Below are 21346 nucleotides of genomic sequence, written 5' to 3' on the forward strand. Positions count from 1 at the left end.
TCAGTTTAAACTTTAAGGCATTTGAATAATATTAATGTATTCTGAGCTTAAACGTTCCAAAACATTTAAAAAAAATAGATTGATTTCTAGTTTTCTCGTATTTCAATCCACCAATGAAGGGTGCAAACAGGTTTTGACTTTTCAAATGTTGTGTGGCCTGATAATCTTAGCGAAATTTGTAGGCCCTTCTGTATAGGTATGTATTCACAAATGTTTGATAAGTGAATCGAGGACAATAGACTGTGAATAACTGCTAAACATGTATATATTTTCACACCAGGCAAATGCTGGGGATGTATCTTAATTAAGGCCATGGCTGCTTCCTTCCCAATCCCAGCCCTTTACCGTACCATCGTCCTCATAAGACTTATCTGTGTCGGTGCGACGTAAAGCAAATTGAACAAAAAATCTTCTGATGCAGAATACCGAAGTTCTCGAATGGGAGTGACGTCATTGGCCGCGAACTCGGAACTAAATATCAAGAGATCCAGGAAATACAGAAAAACAGATTAAATCACTAACTTACTAAAAGAAAACGGATATCTGAGAAGAAATGTTTTATCTGTAGTGTTAAAAGTAATCAAACAAGGAAACAGGAACGAATATGAGAATGTCGACTGCAGAATAACTAATCTCCTCATGCAGCCCGAGAGAATGAACAGGAAACTGTTTCACCCAACGTCAAATACACCTGTAATTTAGCAGAAATGGAAGGGATTTGTCAATCGACACACGGTTCAAGCGAAAGTGGTACAAACATTGTGTACACACTCGTGAATAACATGATCCATGTTTGTTGCTATAAAAATTCGAGTAAAACTAACGTGCACCAATAAAAGCTCAGAAAACCTACAATAACTTGTTTGTCTTTCTATAAATTCTCGATCTGTTTCGAGATTTTTGAATTATATATTCAAATATTCAAATAAACATGTTTTCTTTTTGCTAGTAATTTAAGGTCGCACTAACACGTGGACGGTATAATAATAATAATAATAATAATAATAATAATAATAATAATAATAATAATAATAATAATAATAATAATAATAATAATAATAATAATCGTATGGCCTCAGCTACCGTGTGCAGACATTTCAAGTTGACGCCATCTGGCTGTCTGCTCGTCAATTTCGACGTTCCGTTTTACTCTAGGCCCACTAGATCGCAGACCGAGTAAACCGAAACTCTCTTGGGCGACTGTGGCTAAGATTTAATTAATTTTGTCGGGTAAACACCAAATGTGTCACCAGAGATCATTTACATGCCGACATCGTACGACATGGAGTGTCGAATGGACTGTTTTCCGCCCTTCAAAAATCCGACTACCTCTGCCAGGTTTGAACCCGCTATCTTGGGATCCGGAAGCCGACACTCTACCGCTGATCCACAGAGGCAGCTATAATAATAATAATAATAATAATAATAATAATAATAATAATAATAATAATAATAATAATGTTATCGATTTTACGTCCCAGTAACTACTATTACGATTTTGGGAGACGCTGAGGTGCCGGAAATTTGTCCCGCAGGAGTTGTTTTACGTGCCAGTAAATCTCCCGACACAAGGCTGACGAAGACCTATTTGAGCATTTTTAAATACCACCGGACTGAGCCAGGATCGAACCTGCCAAATTGGAGTCAGAAGACCACCATCTCAACAGTCTGAGCCACTCAGCCCGGCGACGGTTTTCTACGATGGAAGGATGGGAAAGTGCCAGGATTGGGAAGGTAGTGGCCGTGGCTTTCATATGGCATTTGCGAGGTGTGGAAATGGAAAGCCACCAAATACCATGTTCATGGCTGTTGACAGTGTGGTTCGAACTTGCTAGCTCTTGAATGCAAGCTCACACCTACGCGACCCACACCATGCGGCCAACTCACTCGGTATAGGAAAAAATTCTCATGTCTGATCTAAGTAAACAAACCTTTATTCATTATAAATACTAATTTTGGTTGAAATAGGTTCAACCATTTAGAATTTAGGAAGCGTGAGATTTAGGGTTCATTTTCTTAAGTTCGTGAATTATCGACCACATTAGCTCAGTGCGTTGCGTCACGGCGGGAGAAATGTGGTTTTGAAACGTTGAAAACGTAACTATTAAAGCAAAAATAAGGCGTACTAGTAATAACTGAGAAAGTGTACAATATCTGTTTGGAATTTCCCTAAACCTCCGTCTATTTTGGGATTATTAAATAACACCAAGTCATTCCTAGTGCCTGTATGTCTATCCCTTAATCCCGTCGGGGATGAGGTAAGATAAAATTGTTTTCGTGTTTTTACGGCCGGATGCCCTTCCTGATGCCCACCTCGATTTACGTGTTAAAGAAGATTAAATGAATGGTGGTGAATGAAAGAGGGTAAGTAGAAAGAAGGAATCGGCTGTGGCCTATGAATAGGAACTGTCCCGGCATTTGCCTGGAAGTGAAAATGGGAAACCACAGAATACCACTCTCAGGACAGCCGACGGTGAGGCTCGAACCCACACGCCTCCCGAATGCAGAGCTTGGCTCCATAGCCGTAGCGCGTTAACCATTCCGCTCGGTCTAGTAATTTCTGATTTGACAAAACAGACCTTTACATTTTTATTGCTTGTACTGTAAGTACAAAGTTTGTTCAAATGTGTTCAGCCCGGAAGTCATGTTCGTTTCCTAAGAGACTTGTTCTTTTTTCTGTTATTAGAAATCTGAACAAAGGAATGCATAGAACCAAATGTTTTAGAAACGGCACAATATTTAAGACTGATATTTATCATTTCTATGTAGAATCAGTAACATCTAAGAAAATGTACAACTGTTTAGGAGTATTAGTTATTATCAGGGAACGGATTTATACGTACTAATAATTAATTAAATATGTACATATTGAACCCGAGTGACATTTAGTTACATTTATTCAAAAACAGAATTATTTATATGGACTTCAAATTAGAAAACGATCATTTCTATTCAATACTGAAGTTCAAATGAAGCTAAACAAAATAGACCTACATAAAACATAATATTGCACTTCTCATTTTAATATGAACTTCGAAGAACACACCATTTTTTATTCTGTTACCAAGACAATGGATAACAAAATGTTCTTTTAAGTGCCAGAAGGATCTTTCTTTCTATGAGGACAGATTTATATTGAATGAAACTGCGTTCAACATCAGAAGAGGTAATGAGGGCATATTTAACTTCACAATGTCTGCTGGGGTTCAGTCCAACATTAACTTCACACATATATCTCCCCACAACGTTGCAGCAACCTTTCCGATTTCTTCATACCTAGGGTTCGTTGAAAATACAGTGTCCATTTTCATTTTTGTTATATATGCAGGTTTTATCTCTGTCACGATCTAATTGTTCCACAGTAGCACTCACAATTTTGAAACTTTCAGAAAATGACAGATGTAAGTTATGGAGACTTGTGAGTGATTTTGTGATGGATGAAAAATTATACTGAACGTAACTTAAGTCAGTCCTCACACTTGTGTCACAGACAACTGTTTTTGCACCTTTAGTTGAGGGTGGAGCTTCAGAGTTTATGGCAAACAGAACGTTCTTAAAACAGTCCCGCAAAGCAATGAAAAGGAATGTCCGATTTACGAAATAATTGGAAAACCACTGGCACACTCGATTGTTGAGCTGCACAAGAAGTAAAAATTTGAAATGCTTAAATATAAATATAAATATAAATTGAGAGGACTGTTTATTTTATTTAATTTTTTTACCCGAAATATGGACTATATTGATTTTAATGACTAATAATATGGAACAAATATGCTATATATGGAAAATAAACACAGCATTTTCAACTCCACACGTCGTGATTCGTAAAGATAAAACAAAATATACTCAATTTTAGTTTCCTAAATAGATACGTATTAACATTGAAATTCTTTTCCCTGGTCTGTTTCGAGATTTGCAAATTATATGTGGAATATACATTCTTATAATTTACAATTGGCTTTACGTCACACCGGCACAGATAGGTCTTATGGCCACGATGAGATAGGTAAAGGCTAGGAGTTGGTAGGAATCGGCCGTAGCCTTAATTAAGGTACAGCCCGAGCATTTACCTGGTGTCAAAATGGAAGTAATGGAAAATGGGAAACCACGGGCTGCCAGGGCTGCCGATAGTGGGGTTCGAACCCACCATCTCCCGAATGCAAGCTCACAGCTGCGCACCCCTAACCGCACGGCAACCTCGCCCGGTTTTTCAACGAGTCTTATGTACGAAGTTTTCAATAATATTCATAAGTAAACAAAAAATAGTAATTGATTCATTTATACAACAAATATTTCGAAGGAATGTTTTATGGACGAAGCTAACAAAAATAACCACAAGTAAAAAATTAGAACTTGCTTCATAAATATATTTTCTTAAAAGTACCTATTGATGATGATGATTGTTGTTGTTTAAGGGGATTAACATTTAGGTCATCGGTCCGAGTATCATATTATTGTACTGTATATTATGCATTTGTTCGCCTCTGTGGTGTAGTGGTTAGCGTGATTAGCTGCCAGCCCCGGAGGTCCGGGTTCGATTCCCGGCTCTGCCACGAAATTTCAAAAGTGGTACGAGGGCTGGAACGGGGTCCACTCAGCCTCGGGAGGTCAACTGAGTAGAGGTGGGTTCGATTCCCACCTCAGCCATCCTGGAAGTGGTTTTCCGTGGTTTCCCACTTCTCCTCCAGGCAAATGCCGGGATTGTACCTAACTTAAGGCCACGGCCGCTTCCTTCCCTCTTCCTTGTCTATCCCTTCCAATCTTTCCCATCCCCCGCAAGGCCCCTGTTCAGCATAGCAGGTGAGACCGCCTGGGCGAGGTACTGGTCATTCTCCCCAGTTGTATCCCCCGACCAAGAGTCTGAAGCTCCAGGACACTGCCCTTGAGGCGGTAGAGGCGGGATCCCTCGCTGAGTCCGAGGGAAAAACCGAACCTGGAGGGTAAACAGATGATGATGATGATGATGATATTATGCATTTCATGATATGAAATGTGAAAAGTTCTACCACCATATGTATCGCCTGAACAGTCTCCATTGAGAATAATGTAGTTCTCTGAAGGAATGCCCACTTTTTAAACACGTTTCTTAATATGAAACCATCTACAACCTTCTCAAGTTTTAACGCCCCAGCAGCTTCCGAATACTACCAAACCCCACATTTTAAAGGGGAGTTAACATCTATGAGCAGAAAACGCCTACCACTCCCCCCAATCGGCGCCACTAGGGAGTTCCATTCCTAGGGCAGTGGGCTGATATGAAGGACTTATGTCAGTAGATTTAATTATACGTTGTTTCCGTTTTTTCTCATTTTCACACCAGACAAATGCTGGGGCTGTACCTTAATTAAGGCCACGGCCGCTTCCTTCCTATTCCTAGGCCTTTCCTATCCCATCGTCGCCATAAGACCTATTTGTGTCGGTGCGACGTAAAGCCTCTAGTAAAAATAATTATACGTTGATTACTACTGTTTCAAAGCAAATTCCCAGCACCCCAGTGTTTCCCAAGACTGTTAGTTCTTGAAGGGACCTTTACACATGGCATTTATATATACGTTGTAGGATTAAAAATCTTGTTTTGGCACTTAAAGAATGTTCGTGAAGAAATATAAGACGCATTTCTTTCTTTCTTTCTTTCTTTCTTTCTTTCTTTCTTAATCTGTTTTCCCTCCAGGGTTGGTTTTTCCCTCGGACTCAGCGAGGGATCCCACCTCTACCGCCTCAAGGGCTGTGTCCTGGAGCGTGAAACATTCGGTCGGGGGATACAACTGGGAAGAATGACCAGTACCTCGCCCAGGCGGCCTCACCTGCTATGCTGAACAGGGGCCTTGGTGGGGGATGAGAAGATTGGAAGGGATAAGCAAGGAAGAGGGAAGGAAGCGGCCGTGGCTTTAAGTTAGGTACCATCCCGGTATTTGCCTGGAGGAGAAGTGGGAAACCACGGAAAACCACTTCCAGGATGGCTGAGGTGGGAATCGAACCCACTCCTACTCAGTTGACCTCCAGAGGCTGAGTGGACCCCGTTCCAGCCCTCGTACCACTTTTCAAATTTCGTGGCATAGCCGGGAATCGAACCCGGGCCTACGCGGGTGGTAGCTAATGACACTAACCACTACACCACAGAGGCGGACAAATGCATTTCTGTGTGATAAAATGATCACTTTGCATTCCGAATGTAATGTATTCCACGGTATTTTTCAGACAAAATATACTCCAAACTTCGGAGTTTCAGTCAAGGAATACCGCATAGTGTCCTCACATTCGTTCATAGGATGCTACCACTTTTCAAGAACAAGCGGACTTTACCAAAACGATTTGAGGTGCAAGCCTAGGTCGTGAGATGCTGCTCATGTGGTGAACCACACAAACAACAATGTGTACAAAGAACATCTTGTTTTCTCGCGATACTTACGTTACGAAGCGATCACTGTGCCAGAACAATCTCAGGTTACAGAACAGAACGTTCCGTGAAACGTGACACAGGCCAAGTGGGTGTAATCCATACCATCTGCGTGTCAAAATATGGAAGCACGAAAGATAAACTTTTACAAGTGAAGTCATGGGAGTATATGTCAAGATCGTATACAAAAATATAGGGAGTTCCATCTAACAAGGACGGAGCGAGTGGATATGCGCTTTTGGTCTCGTAGCTTTCAGCTAGAGAGTTCGAACCGCACTGTGGGCAACCCAGAAGATGGTTTTCCGTGGTTTCCCAAGCAAATTCTGAGACTGTACCATCACAAGGACACGATAGCTTCCTTTCCATTCATAGCCCTTTCCTATTCCATCGTCGTAATAAGGTCCATCTGTGTCGGTGCGAAGTGAAGCAAATTGTGAATATAAGAGCTCTTAAAGGAATGTCGATATCATGTTGTGCAAAAAGACATCTATTTTCCGAGGGTAAACAGAGATATTTCGTCAAATCATCTGCCTTACAAGGGATGAAAGTTGCTCCGTGTATGAATATGAACATCATGTCGTATTACCTTATAAATTATTACCCGGGCCAGGTTTTTGATGACCTAAAAATGTTTCAAAATGATCTACAAAATGACGGCAAAAATCGAGTAAAAAGATCTGAAAACTTAAAAAAATGACGTAAATTTTAAATTAAAATTTGAGTTAGCATAGCCTATATTTATGTTATAGGCATTACAATAAGCTCTCGGGCTTTTGCCAGGTCAAGAAAACAAGACGAAATTCTTTACATTTCGCCGAGAAATTGGCTCCACATCTTGTCGAGTGTTCAGGTGGAAGACTGCGTCTCCTGGAATGTGGACATTGCCAATAAGTAAGTGGTGAACAAAGTTTCTATAGTCCCCAGATTGACAAAGAATTGTGAAGATTCTGAAGTGTCCATATTCATCCTCTTGCGATAATATCCAATACCACACACATAAATGCTTCAGAACTGAAACATGTAAGAAAATAACTCAAAAAGTATAAAATAGTCTAATAAGTTCCATAAAAAGACCAAATGTATAATTTTAGAAAATGACCGAAAACAAAATGGCAAAAATGACAAAAATTACCAAATAAATTAGCATTTCTGCAATGTGGGACCTATGATCTGGATTTCTGTAAAAGTTAGCAATGTCTGCTGTGAACCAATCCAAAGATGACATTTCATCAAACTCCTAGCCCTGCTTATTACACACACACTACTTGGTTTGTGCAGTGTAGCTCACAATGCATTTATATTATTTAAATTTACTTGTGCAGCGGTACAGCTGAGTGGTCAGCGTTTTAGCCTCCTTTTCTTGGGACGCCCGGTTCGATTCCCGGCCGGGCCGAAAGACTTTCATCTTAAACGGTTAATTTTCCTTTGCTCGAAGACTAGATGTATGTGCTGTGTTCACCACCACCTTCAACCATGCAGTTCCCCTACACGCACACGCTGCCCACACTCATCGGAGTGTCTGCCAGGCTAGCAATAACCGCACGAAATGATTATTATTCGTTTTGGCTTGTTGTGGACCACGTTCTTTCAACCATTTGCATTCTTGGGCTTTAATCCTTCCCCAGTATTGGCGCATTCGCTTTCTGTGAGCCTCCCTTCCTTCATCAGTCTACTTCTTGCCTGTGTTCAACTTCGGCTTTTCTTGGAATATCTGTAATGCTCGAAAACTCTTCTGGATGGGAACACGTTCCTGGATGTCTTCATGTATAATCCCTACTTCTCGAAGGCGTTTTCATCTTCAGTAAGCCAGGGTCCTTGGTTTTCTTTTTTGAAAGAAGGAAAAGATCCGTCTGGTCAGCCTCTACGAGTTCTTACGTGTTATGCGACCATAAAAATCAACCCTCCTCCTCCGAATGGTCTACATTATCCTATCCACATGCAGGAACAATTCGATGTCATGCTGTCTTCTGTACTCACACTTTTCTCTCATTGGTCTTAGGATCTTTCACACTATTTTCCTTTCTTTAGCTTCTAACTTTTCAATCGGACCCTTCGTATTCAATGCACGGCATTAGAGTGGTTACTAAAACAGCGTGCTGTCATGTGCAATTTGGCGTAGACTGAGTGAACCTCAAAGTCATGTTCTCCTCCGGAAGTGGAAATCTCTTTCCTTAAATTTTCCGACTCCCTGACGCAGAGTCGAAGCCATGTTCTTCCGGGTGAACCGAGCACTCCTTTACCAGGCAGAATATTGCTACTGTTATGTTTTCAGTTGGCAGAGTGACCAACCATCGAAATTTTGTGGAACGTGCCGCATTTTAAGGTATTTTGTATTGTCATCGGTACGAGTTTTCACAATACGCAACTGTCCTGCCATTCAGCTTCATCCAAACATAGCGTAACCGTTGCCAACAGGATCTTTGAAAGTCCAAAGAAGCAAGTTATAGCATATTTGGAGAAGCGTTCCGGATGTACATTCCGACTTCCGAGTTACCGCTAGCCCGTGGCATGGTGTGTGTGTGTGTGTGTGTGTGTGTGTGTGTGTGTGTGTGTGTGTGTGGTCATTCTGTAGCATGAAATGCATCAACATAGAGGTGTTGTATTAACTGGAGTTTTTCTTCAAGTTTTTGTGATTTTTGAAATGGATTCGGCGTCGGATAGTGATGACTACACTTCTACTTCATCACAAAAAACGAAAGCCATCATTTAAACCTGAGGAGGCAAAGGAAAAAAATGTACGCGGATGTGCATATAGTGCAAAGTGGGAAGCCAACACGCCATACTTATCTCCTGATCGAAGTAACGTCCACAAGGCCTTTTTGTAAACTAGAAGTCATTCAGTATTTTCTCATGGAGGATTCTACGACGGGTCGAGACAAAACAAAGGTCAAGAACATCAGAAAGCAGCCAGCTTATCCCTCCAGAATAAGACGATATCATAATTTCTTGTTCCAGTTCTAGTACCGTCCATCAAGACAAAGTGATTGCTTCAGAAGTGACAAATGTATTTCACTATGTTATTCACAACGTACCTTATTGTCATTACGACTGTGACTCTAAACTAGTCCCAGTAATACTTACAGACTCAGAAATAGGAAGAAGCGTATCTCGAGGACGAACTAAAGCAACAGCAATTGCTACCAATGTACTTGCGCCTTTTTCTGTAAAAGAACATATCAAGGAACTAGTAGAGACAATAAATTATGGTTTATTCTGTATCAACAGACGCATCTAATCATGGTCACGTCAAGATATTTCCAATAGTATTAAGGTACTTTCATAGTGACAAGGGAGTTGTTCAGGGTTTTGTTTTACTATCACGAAGATAGTCATGAAACTGCAGATGCTGTGTTTGGTCAATTAAAGGATAGGTTAGTTGCTAACAATCTGAGTATAAATAATGTGACATATTGGCAGTGCCAATGTAAATTTTGGTAACATGTATTCAGTATTTACATTGTTGAAAACTGACAATGAAAGTATTCTGCCTTCACCTTGCTTTGCCCATAAAGTCCACAGTACAGCAAAGTATGAGATTGAAAAAGTTCCGTCATTTTGACTTTGAAGGTTTTGTAAGCAAAATCTGTAATTTCTTCTCCTGTCATTCACAAAGGTTAGAACGATTGAAGGACTTTTTTGAATTTTGTGACATTGAATACAGGGAAATAATCAGACATGTTCCGACAAGTTGGCTAAGTATTTACCCAGAAGTAGAGAGACTTTAAAATTGCTTTCCTGTCATTCAGTCATATTTTATAGCGCTAGGGGACGATTGTCCTGTATCAATCCGGTAATTTTTCGAGGATGTTGAAAATGGCAATGAAAATATGTCCTTAACTGAGTGCTAATTGCAATTTTTCTGTAATATTCTAGAAGTATTCCATTGTACAATTTTATCTTTAGAAAGAAATGACTTGTTAGCATCTGACGTGTATCATATAATGGAATCATTGAAGAAACAGTTAGAAGTGGTTTCATAACTCTTTATGATCTGGCTAAAGAAAAAGTGCAATAAGTTCAGAATGAGTTTCAATGTTGGTAGAAGTGGCACTGAAAGATCTCACTTACAGGTTTGATTACTCAGATTAAAGCATATTATTTAAGATAAGTGTTATATCTTTGACATTATGTCTTAAACATTAGCTTTTAAGTTGTTCATGATTTGAAATTAGAAAATAAACTTTATGTTCATGACTTATATTCAGAATGTTCTTTGTTGAAAGAGTCTATTAACATCACTGCAACAAACAGATATATAGAGGATTCCTGTTTAAGAAGGTGGATGGTTACTTTAAATTTGTTACCTGAAGAAAGAGCAAATAAGTGGTATTTTTTTCAAAAGTGGTGCAGTTCTTGTGTTCTGTTCCCTTGAGAAAAGAACCTTTAGACAAGGAAAAGTTTCATGATTAGACCTTAGGAACAGACTTTATATGAATACCCTTAATCGGAACTACAAAACAAAGAAAAATTTGGAATGATTGTACAGATATCTATAATGCAGTACTGAATGACAAAGAAATTTTGACTTGTACAAGAAGTGCCGATAAATACGATTACAAGCAAGGTAAATGATGCAATATTTTTACATATGTTGAAGTACAGTACTTCTAAATTTAGTAGTTATGACTAGAGATTGAAATTTAGAACAAGTGCTGTTAGAAAGAATTTCATGTAACTGATAAAACTAATACGTGCCACAAATATATATTTTTTTCTTCTATTTGCAATTTTACAAATATTCTGATAACATTTTAGAGGAAGGATATTCAAACTAAAGGCTCGAAAATAAATTGTAAAATAAAGATAACTGAAATTTATTTTTCTATGTTATTACTTCAGTAAGAGTACTCTTGGTAAAAAAGAGGGAAACTGGCAACACAGTACTTTTGAAAATGATAAAATTTTGTCGTTTTTAAATTACAGATTAATATGTAGCTGTCCCCCATTTTTTAACTGTCTTGTTCCTAGTTCCTCCCTTCAACAGATGATCACTCTGGCAGTTGGGTATCTTACTTGCCCAACCATTGTATTAGGGTGTAACACTGAGGAACCAATCTGACTAAACCTCTTCTCTTTTCAGCATCCGGAGCTGTGAAGCCCGGTACATTGGTCGCCATCATGGGTGGAAGTGGAGCGGGCAAAAGTAGCTTAATGATGGCCTTGGCTCACCGAAATCAAGGTAAAAGCAAAACCTGAAAAGGTTTTTCAACTCTTTTTATCTGATTATAACATATTTGTTATTTTCTTTACGACTGTCTTTCACAAGCTAAGGCAAGATGTACTCTCTGTGAGACTTACACCCTGAGATGTTTACATTCTAGTTCTCAGGGCGGGTTCGAGGTTCCCTCTCTCGTGGTGCGATAGCGGCTCTGGTCTAGGAAGCCAAGAATAAAGGCCGAAAGGGGTCGTCGCGCTGACAACACGTAACCTTGTAATCTGCAAGCCATCGGGCTGAGTAGAGGTCGCCTTGTAGGCTAAGGTCCTTCAGTGTTGTAGCGCGACAGGGTCTGTTTTTGTTGTTGTTTCCTCGTTTGAGAAGGCTAAATGAAAGGTGTGTTCTTCCTTACTGCGTAAATTTCTTAAACTCAAATCATTTTATCTGATTCATTGGCAAAACAACAAATAATAGAACATTCATTTGAAAAGTGTTGCATCATACGCTTGTTAACATTTGTTCCATATAAACTGTACCGGGAGGTACACCCCAACGCCGCGCATTCAAATTCAGCGCCTAAACGAACCCCTCTATTGGTAAAACAGGGAAACTGAAACTACACCAACTTAGAACTATACTCAGAAGATGTCACCACAGAAATATGATGTAATTTTGTTATTGTGCAGTTGCCTAAACTGAGTGAATTTCTACTTGTTTTGTTTGACATTCATCAAGAAGTTTGGGCAGTCTTCCACAGATGGCAATACTAAAAACTATGATCATGCACCCTGGTGCGAGGTGTAAGAAGTTATAATTTAAAGAAGTTTTGTATTTCTAGGTTCATTTATTTTTGGGTTGACAATATTTCCTGTTTCTTTCCGCCAGTTTTGAATCTAGCCAATCCCTAATTTCTGTATTTAATTTTCAACCTATCACGGGCTTCTTGTTCGATTCTAAGTGTAACTTTTGAATTTATCCAATAAAATTGAGAGGGTGTGGCTAGTTTAACCTTGAATGATCTCGAACCTTCCCTGGGGGTTTATAAACTGCGGCTTTTCTCGTTTCTTGGCCAATTGATTGACATCTTACTGAGCGTGTGTGTCAAAGCAGGAGGCAGGCGGCCTCTTTCATCGGTCAACAGAACATCTTCCAGGTAATGGCCACATAACTTCTTCCTTTCTTGCTACCTCCGCAGTTTAACCCGAGGGAAAAGCCCAACTCTTTAGTTATGTAACCAGCTTTTCTATAATGTAACTTCTTCCGGCTAATGTAAAAACATCATAAAATCTTTAACTGAAAATCGGGGATAGAGGGTGAATTACCCTCTCGAGCTCCCCTTCATCTTGGTTTGAGGTGACTACGTTTTTATAACTGTTTTTCATTCTGCAATGTGGTAAAGTAATTTCTATACGAGTCAAATCCGTAGTTTGGGAATAGCCCCTGTTTCATCGGCCTAAAGCCCCTTAGGTTGTTTAAGTGTTCATATCTAGGAGTGCAAGTATACGCCTCCATTCAGTTTGTGTTTCGGGCCATTTACTTAACCTGTTCTTTTCCGCAAAGGCCCTGTAGGTTGGGTACTAGATACCCCTGTATAACATTATCTTTCAATTTGTAAGTTGTGCGAGTGATTGTAATTTTCTGCTATTGCCTTGAAAAGGCTAGAGGATACTGAGAGCCTGTTTGCTCTTTTTCAAAGTTTTAGTAAGATTAAAGAGTGCCTTTGGAAGGCTAGATATTGTAATTTTGGGATCAAGTGCTCTTGATTTGGGGTATTTCTGCCCCTGACTTAATGGTTCCCAATTTTTTTGTACACTGAATACAGTATCTCCAGAATTGTAAAACTGGTGGCTTAAGGCCTAAAGTATTAAGGTTCGAATTTGGAATTATCCCAATCTTGTTTAAAGATTGCTACTTGTACCTGTAATATTGTAATGAAAAAAATTGTTAAGTTTGAAGTTCTGAAAATATAACCTTCAGTTTAAGTTTTAAATACATTTTGATATTGTAGTTGGACCCATTCACCCCGGCAACTTCTTTAACCTCTTTCTGCTCCACGGGTAACCCCGTAACAAGTGGTAGCAGAGCGTGGTTGAATGGATCTCAATTAAGCCCTTTTGACGGCTAAAACATAGTATCCGGATCGAACTCTAAGAATTTTCTCAGTCGCAGGAATTTGTTTCTCTCTCTCTTCTAAATTTGTAAATTTTCTTTCACCATGTCTGGCCCTCGCGAAGTCCTCCATCCCGGCCACTTGCGCAAGTAGGAATTAATTTATGAATTGCTAATTAGAAATGTTCAATCTGGAGGCAAGGTTGCGGCAGATACCACCAAGCTTAAAGAGTCATTAGAATTACCTATTAGTATCCCAACTTTGGGAGAGAAGGAAATTGATGAGGCTCTCTCCACTATCACCGACAATACCACTGAACTAGCATCTGTAGTTAGTTTTTTTTTTTTTTTTTTTTTTTTTGAAGTGAGAGATCCATCTCCCGATCAGCTTAAAAGAGTGCAGGCTAGACTGTTCCATTTTTATAACAGGGTTAGCGATCTATTGTCTGTTAAGTTAAAAGAAGGACATGCGAAGGAGGCGAGTAATTTAGTTGATCATCTATCAAAAATGTCAAATAAAGTTAGTCAATTATTGTCTGGGGCAGCTGCTCCCAAAACGGACCAAGCCACGGTGATATACATTGTGAGTGAGGAAGACTCTTCCAAGAATGTAGAAAGCAGAAAATCTGTGGCAACTCAACAAACTTCTGCCCCATTAGAAAAAGAGTCTGATCGGCGTACCGATGTTCCACCGTTCTTTTTAAATAATACTGTGTCTGAGACTTCTCAACCATCTAGGCCCTTACCTATTATGTCACCTGTGTTCAGTAGTTTGCCTCATCCTTTGGCTATGTTGCTTAGGGAAATTTCTAAGTTTTCTATAAATTCTACTAACGAGGTCATTTCATTTTTAAGGTTTTTATTCGAATTTCAAGATCACGATGTAGTGTTTTCCCTCTCTCACTCTTAAATTCTTCAAATTATTTACCATTACTTCACAGGTATCCTCTCGGACAAAGTAGTCAAAGCAATAGCTGAACAATCTTCCATAGAAGACTTCCATGCTCACCTTCTGGCGAATTTCATTCCGGCTACGGCAATGTCCTCTCTCATACAGAAGTACTATTTCAGAGTACAGCGATTGGATGAAAATCTGGCAGACTTCATCCAAGATATTAAGTTTTACAACAGGGTGTTCGCTCTTCACTTCCCTGAAGATCAAGTTGTGCAGACGACTGTTGTAGGCATTTCCCCGCCCTATAGGTTGTATTTGTGTTTCGCGTCGCGTCCTCAAACCTTCACTGAGTTAGAGGCTATGGCAGTCTCAGCCGAAGGAGTTATGTATGCCGACACCTTACGAGTTGCTAAGGATCCCCCTCCATCTTCTAATAGTTTTCAGCCTTCACCTCGCCGAACTTTCACCACCCGCAAATGCTACGCTTGTGGATTGACGGATCATCTGCGTAACAAGTGCTCACTAATAAAATCGAGTGGGACAAAGAATGGAGCAGGGTCATCTCAAGGGTGTTTCAAATGTGGTTCGTTTACTCACCTCGCCAAAAATTGCCCTAATGCCAATAGCACCCCCTCCTGCTCAACTTCTGGTGCAACCTCCACGAACTCTAATAATCGAAAGTGACTAGTGGCATCGGCTAAGTCGGCAAATTCATCTTCCCAAGGCTCAGCCCCCGTTAAATCCACCGAAAGCTCGGAACAGGGTAGAATTTCTTCTAACCCCGCATTTGAATGTCCTGAAGAATGCCTCAAAATTGCGACGGAGTCCCCCGCACTCGTACCATTTCTTAAGATTGAGTTTAATAGTGAACACGTTACCGCTCTGTTAGACTCAGGGAGTGTTTGTTCCATTATTTCGGCTGAATGGTATTCGAAATTAAAGTCTGTCTGTAAATTTCCTGATTACTGTTCGTCTTCGGTCCAATGCGTTTCGGCTAATTCCCCTCCCTTAGACATTTTAGGTTTCATATTCGCCAAAATTCGAATTTCCAAATTTACTTGGAAAATAAAAGTGTTTGTAGCTAAGCACTTGTCTTCCTTGCCCTGTTATAATAGGAGCGAATTTCATGCCTTCTACTGGTCTGGTGCTCGGCATTCAGAGCAAGTCATGCACTTTCAAATTTGCCAATAATTGTTAAATTCCTTTGCTTAAGTGTAATTCTGTGTCATGTTCATCTGTTTCGCCTACCCAGGATGAGATGTTGTTAGACCTTAGACATCTACCTGAGGAGACACTCTTGGTGTTAATGACCTTATTGAATACAAGATTGAGGTTACGGATTCGATCCTAGTTAGGTTTCCACCTTATAGGCTATCTCCCCTAAAATGAAGGCTCTTAAAGAGATCATCGACCAGATGTTAAAAGACGGTATTATTCGACCCTCTAAATTGGCGTATTCATCGCCCATTTTCCTGGTGCCGAAAGCCCAAGGTGGCTTCAGGCCTGTGATTGACTATAGGGCTTTAAATCGGAAGGTGGTGTTACAATATGTGCCTCTTCCCGACCTTCACTCTTGTTTTTCATGGTTTCGGAAAGCTAAGTTCTTTACCATCCTGGATCTCAATCAGGCGTACAGTCAGATCCCTCTAGCTGAAGAATCAAAATATCTAACAGCTTTTGCCGCGGATGGGAACTTGCTTGAGTACAACCGCGTTCCTTTCGTGCTCCCCACGGGAGCACCTGTGCTCATGAGACTGCTAGATAGGGTCTTCTCCGACATCAAGTTTGAATACTTGTATCATTATCTGGATGATGTCGTCGTATTTTCTGAGACCTTTGAAGAACACCTAGATCATCTGAAGGAAGTACTCAATCGCCTTCGTAAGGCCGGGTTGGCGGTGAAGTTATCTAAGGTAGCTTTTGCTAAACCTTCCATGCCATTCCTAGGGCATATTGTGTCGCCCGATGGCGTTTCCATCGATCATTCCAGAACACAGGCCATCCGTGATTTCAAACCTCCTAAGGACATCAAAGAAATTTCCAGGTTCATAGGCATGGTGAATTTCTTCAGGAAATGTATTCCTAACTTCATTAACAGAGCGGCGCCCTTAAACTTACTTCGTAGGAAAGGCGTCAAATTTGAGTGGGGGACGTCTCAACAAGCCGCTTTTGAAGATCTGAAATTAGCTCTTTGCTACGCCCCTGTCCTTGCTATGCCTAATTTTTCCAAGAAATTCATTGTCCAAACCGACGCCTCATCATCGGCGGTGGCTGCTGTCCTTCTTCAGGAAACTGAACTCGAAAGACGACCCATAGCTTACGCGTCTAGGACATTATCAGCCGAAGAGGCTAAATATTCCATCTATGAACTTGAAGGTTTGGTTGTCTTATTTGCATTAGAGAAGTTCCGCCTCTATCTGGAACATGTCAAGTTCGAACTGGAAACAGATAATCAAGCCTTAAATTGGGTCTTAGCTAGGCCGCGTCGCACTGGTCGTATAGCCCGATGGGCCATCAGGATTTCTGCCTTCCAGTTTGATGTTAGGCATATCAGAGGATCCGAAAATGTTGTTGCGCATGGACTAAGCCGCATGTTTTCTCAGGATGTGGAGACCATCGAACAGGAAGACAGTTCTTTTCTTCCCACGCCCATGCCTTCGCGTATTTATGCCATTCTAACTAATGCCCCCATGTTGTTTCGGGACATTGAAAAATATCAACGTGAAGATTCCGCGCTGGCCCCTATTATTGAGACCCTTTCTTCTGTGGAACATGTCGTCCCTTATGTATTAAGGAACGGGGTTTTTTTTGTTGCCCGTCGAGGCATGACCAAAAGATGAAAGTAGTGGTTCCAGCCGTGCTTATTCATATGATCTTCAAGTATTATCATGAGACCCCGTTAGGGGGGCATTTAGGCATCGAGAAAAGATCCGAGAGATGTTCATTTGGAAAGGTATGGATGGCGAAATTCGAGAATTGGTAAAGGCTTGTAAATCTTGTTTGCTTAGTAAACCCACCTTGTCCACTAAGCTAGGTCTATTATCATCTCACCAAGCGTCGCGCCCCATGGAGTACCTCTATATAGACTACGTCGGACCCTTCCCCCAATCAAAGGGGAACGCCAACAAATTCATTCTGGTGTGTGTAGATGGTTTCTCAAGATTTTCCTGGTTATTTCCGACTAAGCTGGCAACCGCTCAGTCCATCATTTTTGTTTAAATACCATATTTGCTTCTTTTGGTCATTGTCAATATATAGCTTGTGATAATGCTAAGGCATTCACATCCAACTTATTCCGCAAATTCTGTTTTGATCTGTCTGTATCACATGTAACTACATCGGCATATAATCCTCAACCATCTTTGGCTGAGCGGGTCAATCGTAATCTTAGATCGGCTCTCATTGCATTTCATCACGAAGATCATTCCAGGTGGGAACGTCCCTGCATTGGTTGGCCTTTGCTTTTAAATTCGGCGGTTCATGAGTCCCATAAATTCACACCTGCTTCTCTTATGTTTAAATTTGTACCTAACACGCCACTCTCTAACCTTTGGTCACTTAATGATATTTTACCAGAGACAATAGACCCCGATAATATTAGAGAACTATGGAAAAAGGCTAAGCACAACCTGAAGGTTTCTCATGAAAAGGTTAGGGAAAGATATGATCGTAGACGGAGGCCCACCAATTTAAAAGTCGGAGATCAAGTCATGGTTAGAAACTTTGTTCCCGCTGGCAAGCTTTCCCCCAGGTTTTATGGACCGTGCATTATAGTAGATTTTTTGACGCCAGTTACATTGTTGGTAAGCAATCCAGCTACAGAGAGGACCTTTAGAGTGCACCTCTCTCAGGTGAAACCTGTATAATTAGCTTTCTTATATTCGTTAGCCGCTAAATTTGGCAGGAGTTTGAAGGTTATATATTTTTTTTCATTGGAGGCCTGCCCCAATTATTTTATTTTATTTTGTATATAATCTGTATGTACGATCTTCCCCTCCGGTTTTCCTGCTGTCTATTCCTTAGTGGCCATTACCAAGCTCCCGTCTCCTGCATCTCCGCACTATTGACATACAAGAACCTTTCACGCCGCCCGCCCCTCTGTATCACCAATAAAGATCGTACTCTCAAGTCTGCAACAACAGTTCTCTGTCGCCGAGATCTTACTGCTTCAGTGCCCCCTCAGCCGTTCGTTGCCGTCCTGCAACAGAAGTGGGGTACGGGCCCACTCCACTCCCGTGAAGGCTCCTTGTGAACGGCGCGCCGGAGTCCATCTCTTGGCAAAGGCTGAAGTGCGGTGCCCCTACCGCCAACTCATCTGGGGACTGTATATATACTTCTAATCTGCGGCGACCATCACCACGACTATCCCTCTCATAGTACTGGGAGAGGTGTATCTCAGAGTTCACGGGGTGTCCGGGCGACCTTCACCTGGGTATCGACAGCGGTGGCAGGTCTTGCCGTCAAATCTATCAACATGTTGTTAATACACTAAAACAAGGACACTTTATTTTTTATGTTTTTTTTTGCTAGTTGCTTTACGTCGCACCGACACAGATAGGTCTTATGGCGACGATAGGACAGGGAAGGGCTAGGAGTGGGAAGGAAGCGGCCGTGGCCTTAATTAAGGTACAGCCGGGTGTGAAAATGGGAAACCGCGGAAAACAATTTTCAGGGCTGCCGACAGTGGGGTTCGAACCTACTATCTCCCGAATACTGGATACTGGCCGAACTTAAGCGACTGCAGCTATAGAGCTCGAAGGACACTTTAAAGCTGGAGATAAACAAGTTTCTACTTATCAGCTTCAAAAAAAACTTAGAAATTTTTTCTCTTCACTGAAAATGTTTTCTCAAATTCTTCTGTGTCACTCCGAGGAAGAACATTTGGGGGGTTGGGGAGGTCTGTGCCGGGAGGTACACCCCAACGCCGCGCATTCAAATTCAGCGCCTAAACGAACCCCTCTATTGGTAAAACAGTGAAACTGAAACTACACCAACTCAGAACTTTACTCAGAAGATGTCACCACAGAAATATGATGTAATTTTGTTATTGTGCAGTTGCCTAAACTGAGTGAATTTCTACTTGTTTTGTTTGACATTCGTCAAGAAGTTTGGGCAGTCTTCCACAGATGGCAATACTAAAAACTATGATCATGCACCCTCGTGCGAGGTGTAAGAAGTCATAATTTAAAGAAGTTTTGTATTTCTAGGTTTTTGTAACTGAATGATGTTCATTTATATTTCGGTTGACAATATTTCCTGTTTCTTTCCGCCAGTTTTGAATCTAGCCAATCCCTAATTTCTGTATTTAATTTTCAACCTATCACGGGCTTCTTGTTCGATTCTAAGTGTAACTTTTGAATTTATCCAATAAAATTGAGAGGGTGTAGCTAGTTTAATCTTGAATGATCTCGAACCTTCCCTGGGGGTTTATAAACTGCGGCTTTTCTCATTTCTTGGCCAATTGATCGTCATCTTACTAAGCGTGTGTGTCAAAGCAGAAGGCGGGCAGCCTCTTTCATCGGTCAACAGAACATCTTCCAGGTAATGGCCACATAACTTCTTCCTTTCATGCTACCTCCGCAGTTTAACCCGAGGGAAAGGTCCGACTCTTTAGTTATGTAACCAGCTTTTCTATAATGTAACTTCTTCCGGCTAATGTAAAAAATTCATAAAATCTTTAACTGTAAATCGGGGATAGAGAGTGAATTACCCTCTCGAGCTCTCCTTCATCTTGGTTTGAGGTGACTACGTTTTTATAACTGTTTTTCATTCTGCAATGTGGTAAAGTAATTTCTATACGAGTCAAATCCGTAGTTTGGGAATAGCCCCCGTTTCATCGGCCTAAAGCCCCTTAGGTTGTTTTAGTGTTCATATCTAGGAGTGCAAGTACACGCCTCCATTCAGTTTGTGTTTCGGGCCATTTACTTAACCTGTTCTTTTCCGCAAAGGCCCTGTAGGTTGGGTACTAGATACCCCTGTATAACATTATCTTTCAATTTGTAAGTTGTGCGAGTGATTGTAAATTTCTGATATTGCCTTAAATAGGCTAGAGGATACTGAGAGCCTGTTTGTTCTTTTTCAAAGTTTTAGTAAGATTAAAGAGTGCCTTTGGAAGGCTAGATATTGTAATTTTGGGAGCAAGTTCTCTTGATTTGAGGGATTTCTTCCCCTGACTTAATGGTTCCCCACTTTTTTGTAAACTTAATCCGGTATCTCCGGAATTGTAAAACTGGTGGCTTAAGGCCCAAAGTATTAAGGTTCTGAATCTTGGAATTTTCCCAATCTTGTTTAAATATTGCTACTTGTACCTGTAATATTGTAATGAAAAAATTGTTAAGTTTGAAGTTCTGAAAATATAACCTTCAGTTTAAGTTTTAAATACATTTTGATATTGTAGTTGGACCCATTCGCTCCGGCACCTTCTTTAAGCTCTTTCTGCTCCACGGGTAACCCCGTAACATAAACATTCAATCTGAAGCTTGATTCTACGAATATATAATAGAAGTTAAATCTTTAAACAAACATTTTCCTAATTCTTCACACATGACAATTAAAAATAAATTCAATAGCATGTCCTGACTTAATGTCTTGTCCCTATTCCTTTTCGTACAACATAACGCGTGAGTAGTGTATGGTTGTTGAACAAGAAAGACATTTTGTCACTCTCCATTCGTATGATAAATATAGTAATATAAACTATCACTAGCCTACATATAAACCTCCCACAAAAACAACAACTGTGAATAAGACAACAGCCGACATTATAAATGATCTATAACGACCTAAAACC

General features: G+C 40.5%; 1 protein-coding gene across 1 annotated transcript in view; it reads left to right on the forward strand.

Annotated features, from left to right (window-relative positions):
- Window positions 1-21346, forward strand: part of st (scarlet) — a 580386-nt gene that overhangs the window by 255398 nt on the left and 303642 nt on the right. Inside the window, exon 3 of the mRNA XM_067141853.2 lies at window positions 11478-11576. Coding sequence (XP_066997954.2) covers window positions 11478-11576 — 99 coding nt within the window. The remainder of the gene's footprint in view (window positions 1-11477; window positions 11577-21346) is intronic.

This window comes from Anabrus simplex, chromosome 2 (genome assembly GCF_040414725.1).
Source record: "Anabrus simplex isolate iqAnaSimp1 chromosome 2, ASM4041472v1, whole genome shotgun sequence".
NCBI lineage: Eukaryota > Metazoa > Arthropoda > Insecta > Orthoptera > Tettigoniidae > Anabrus > Anabrus simplex.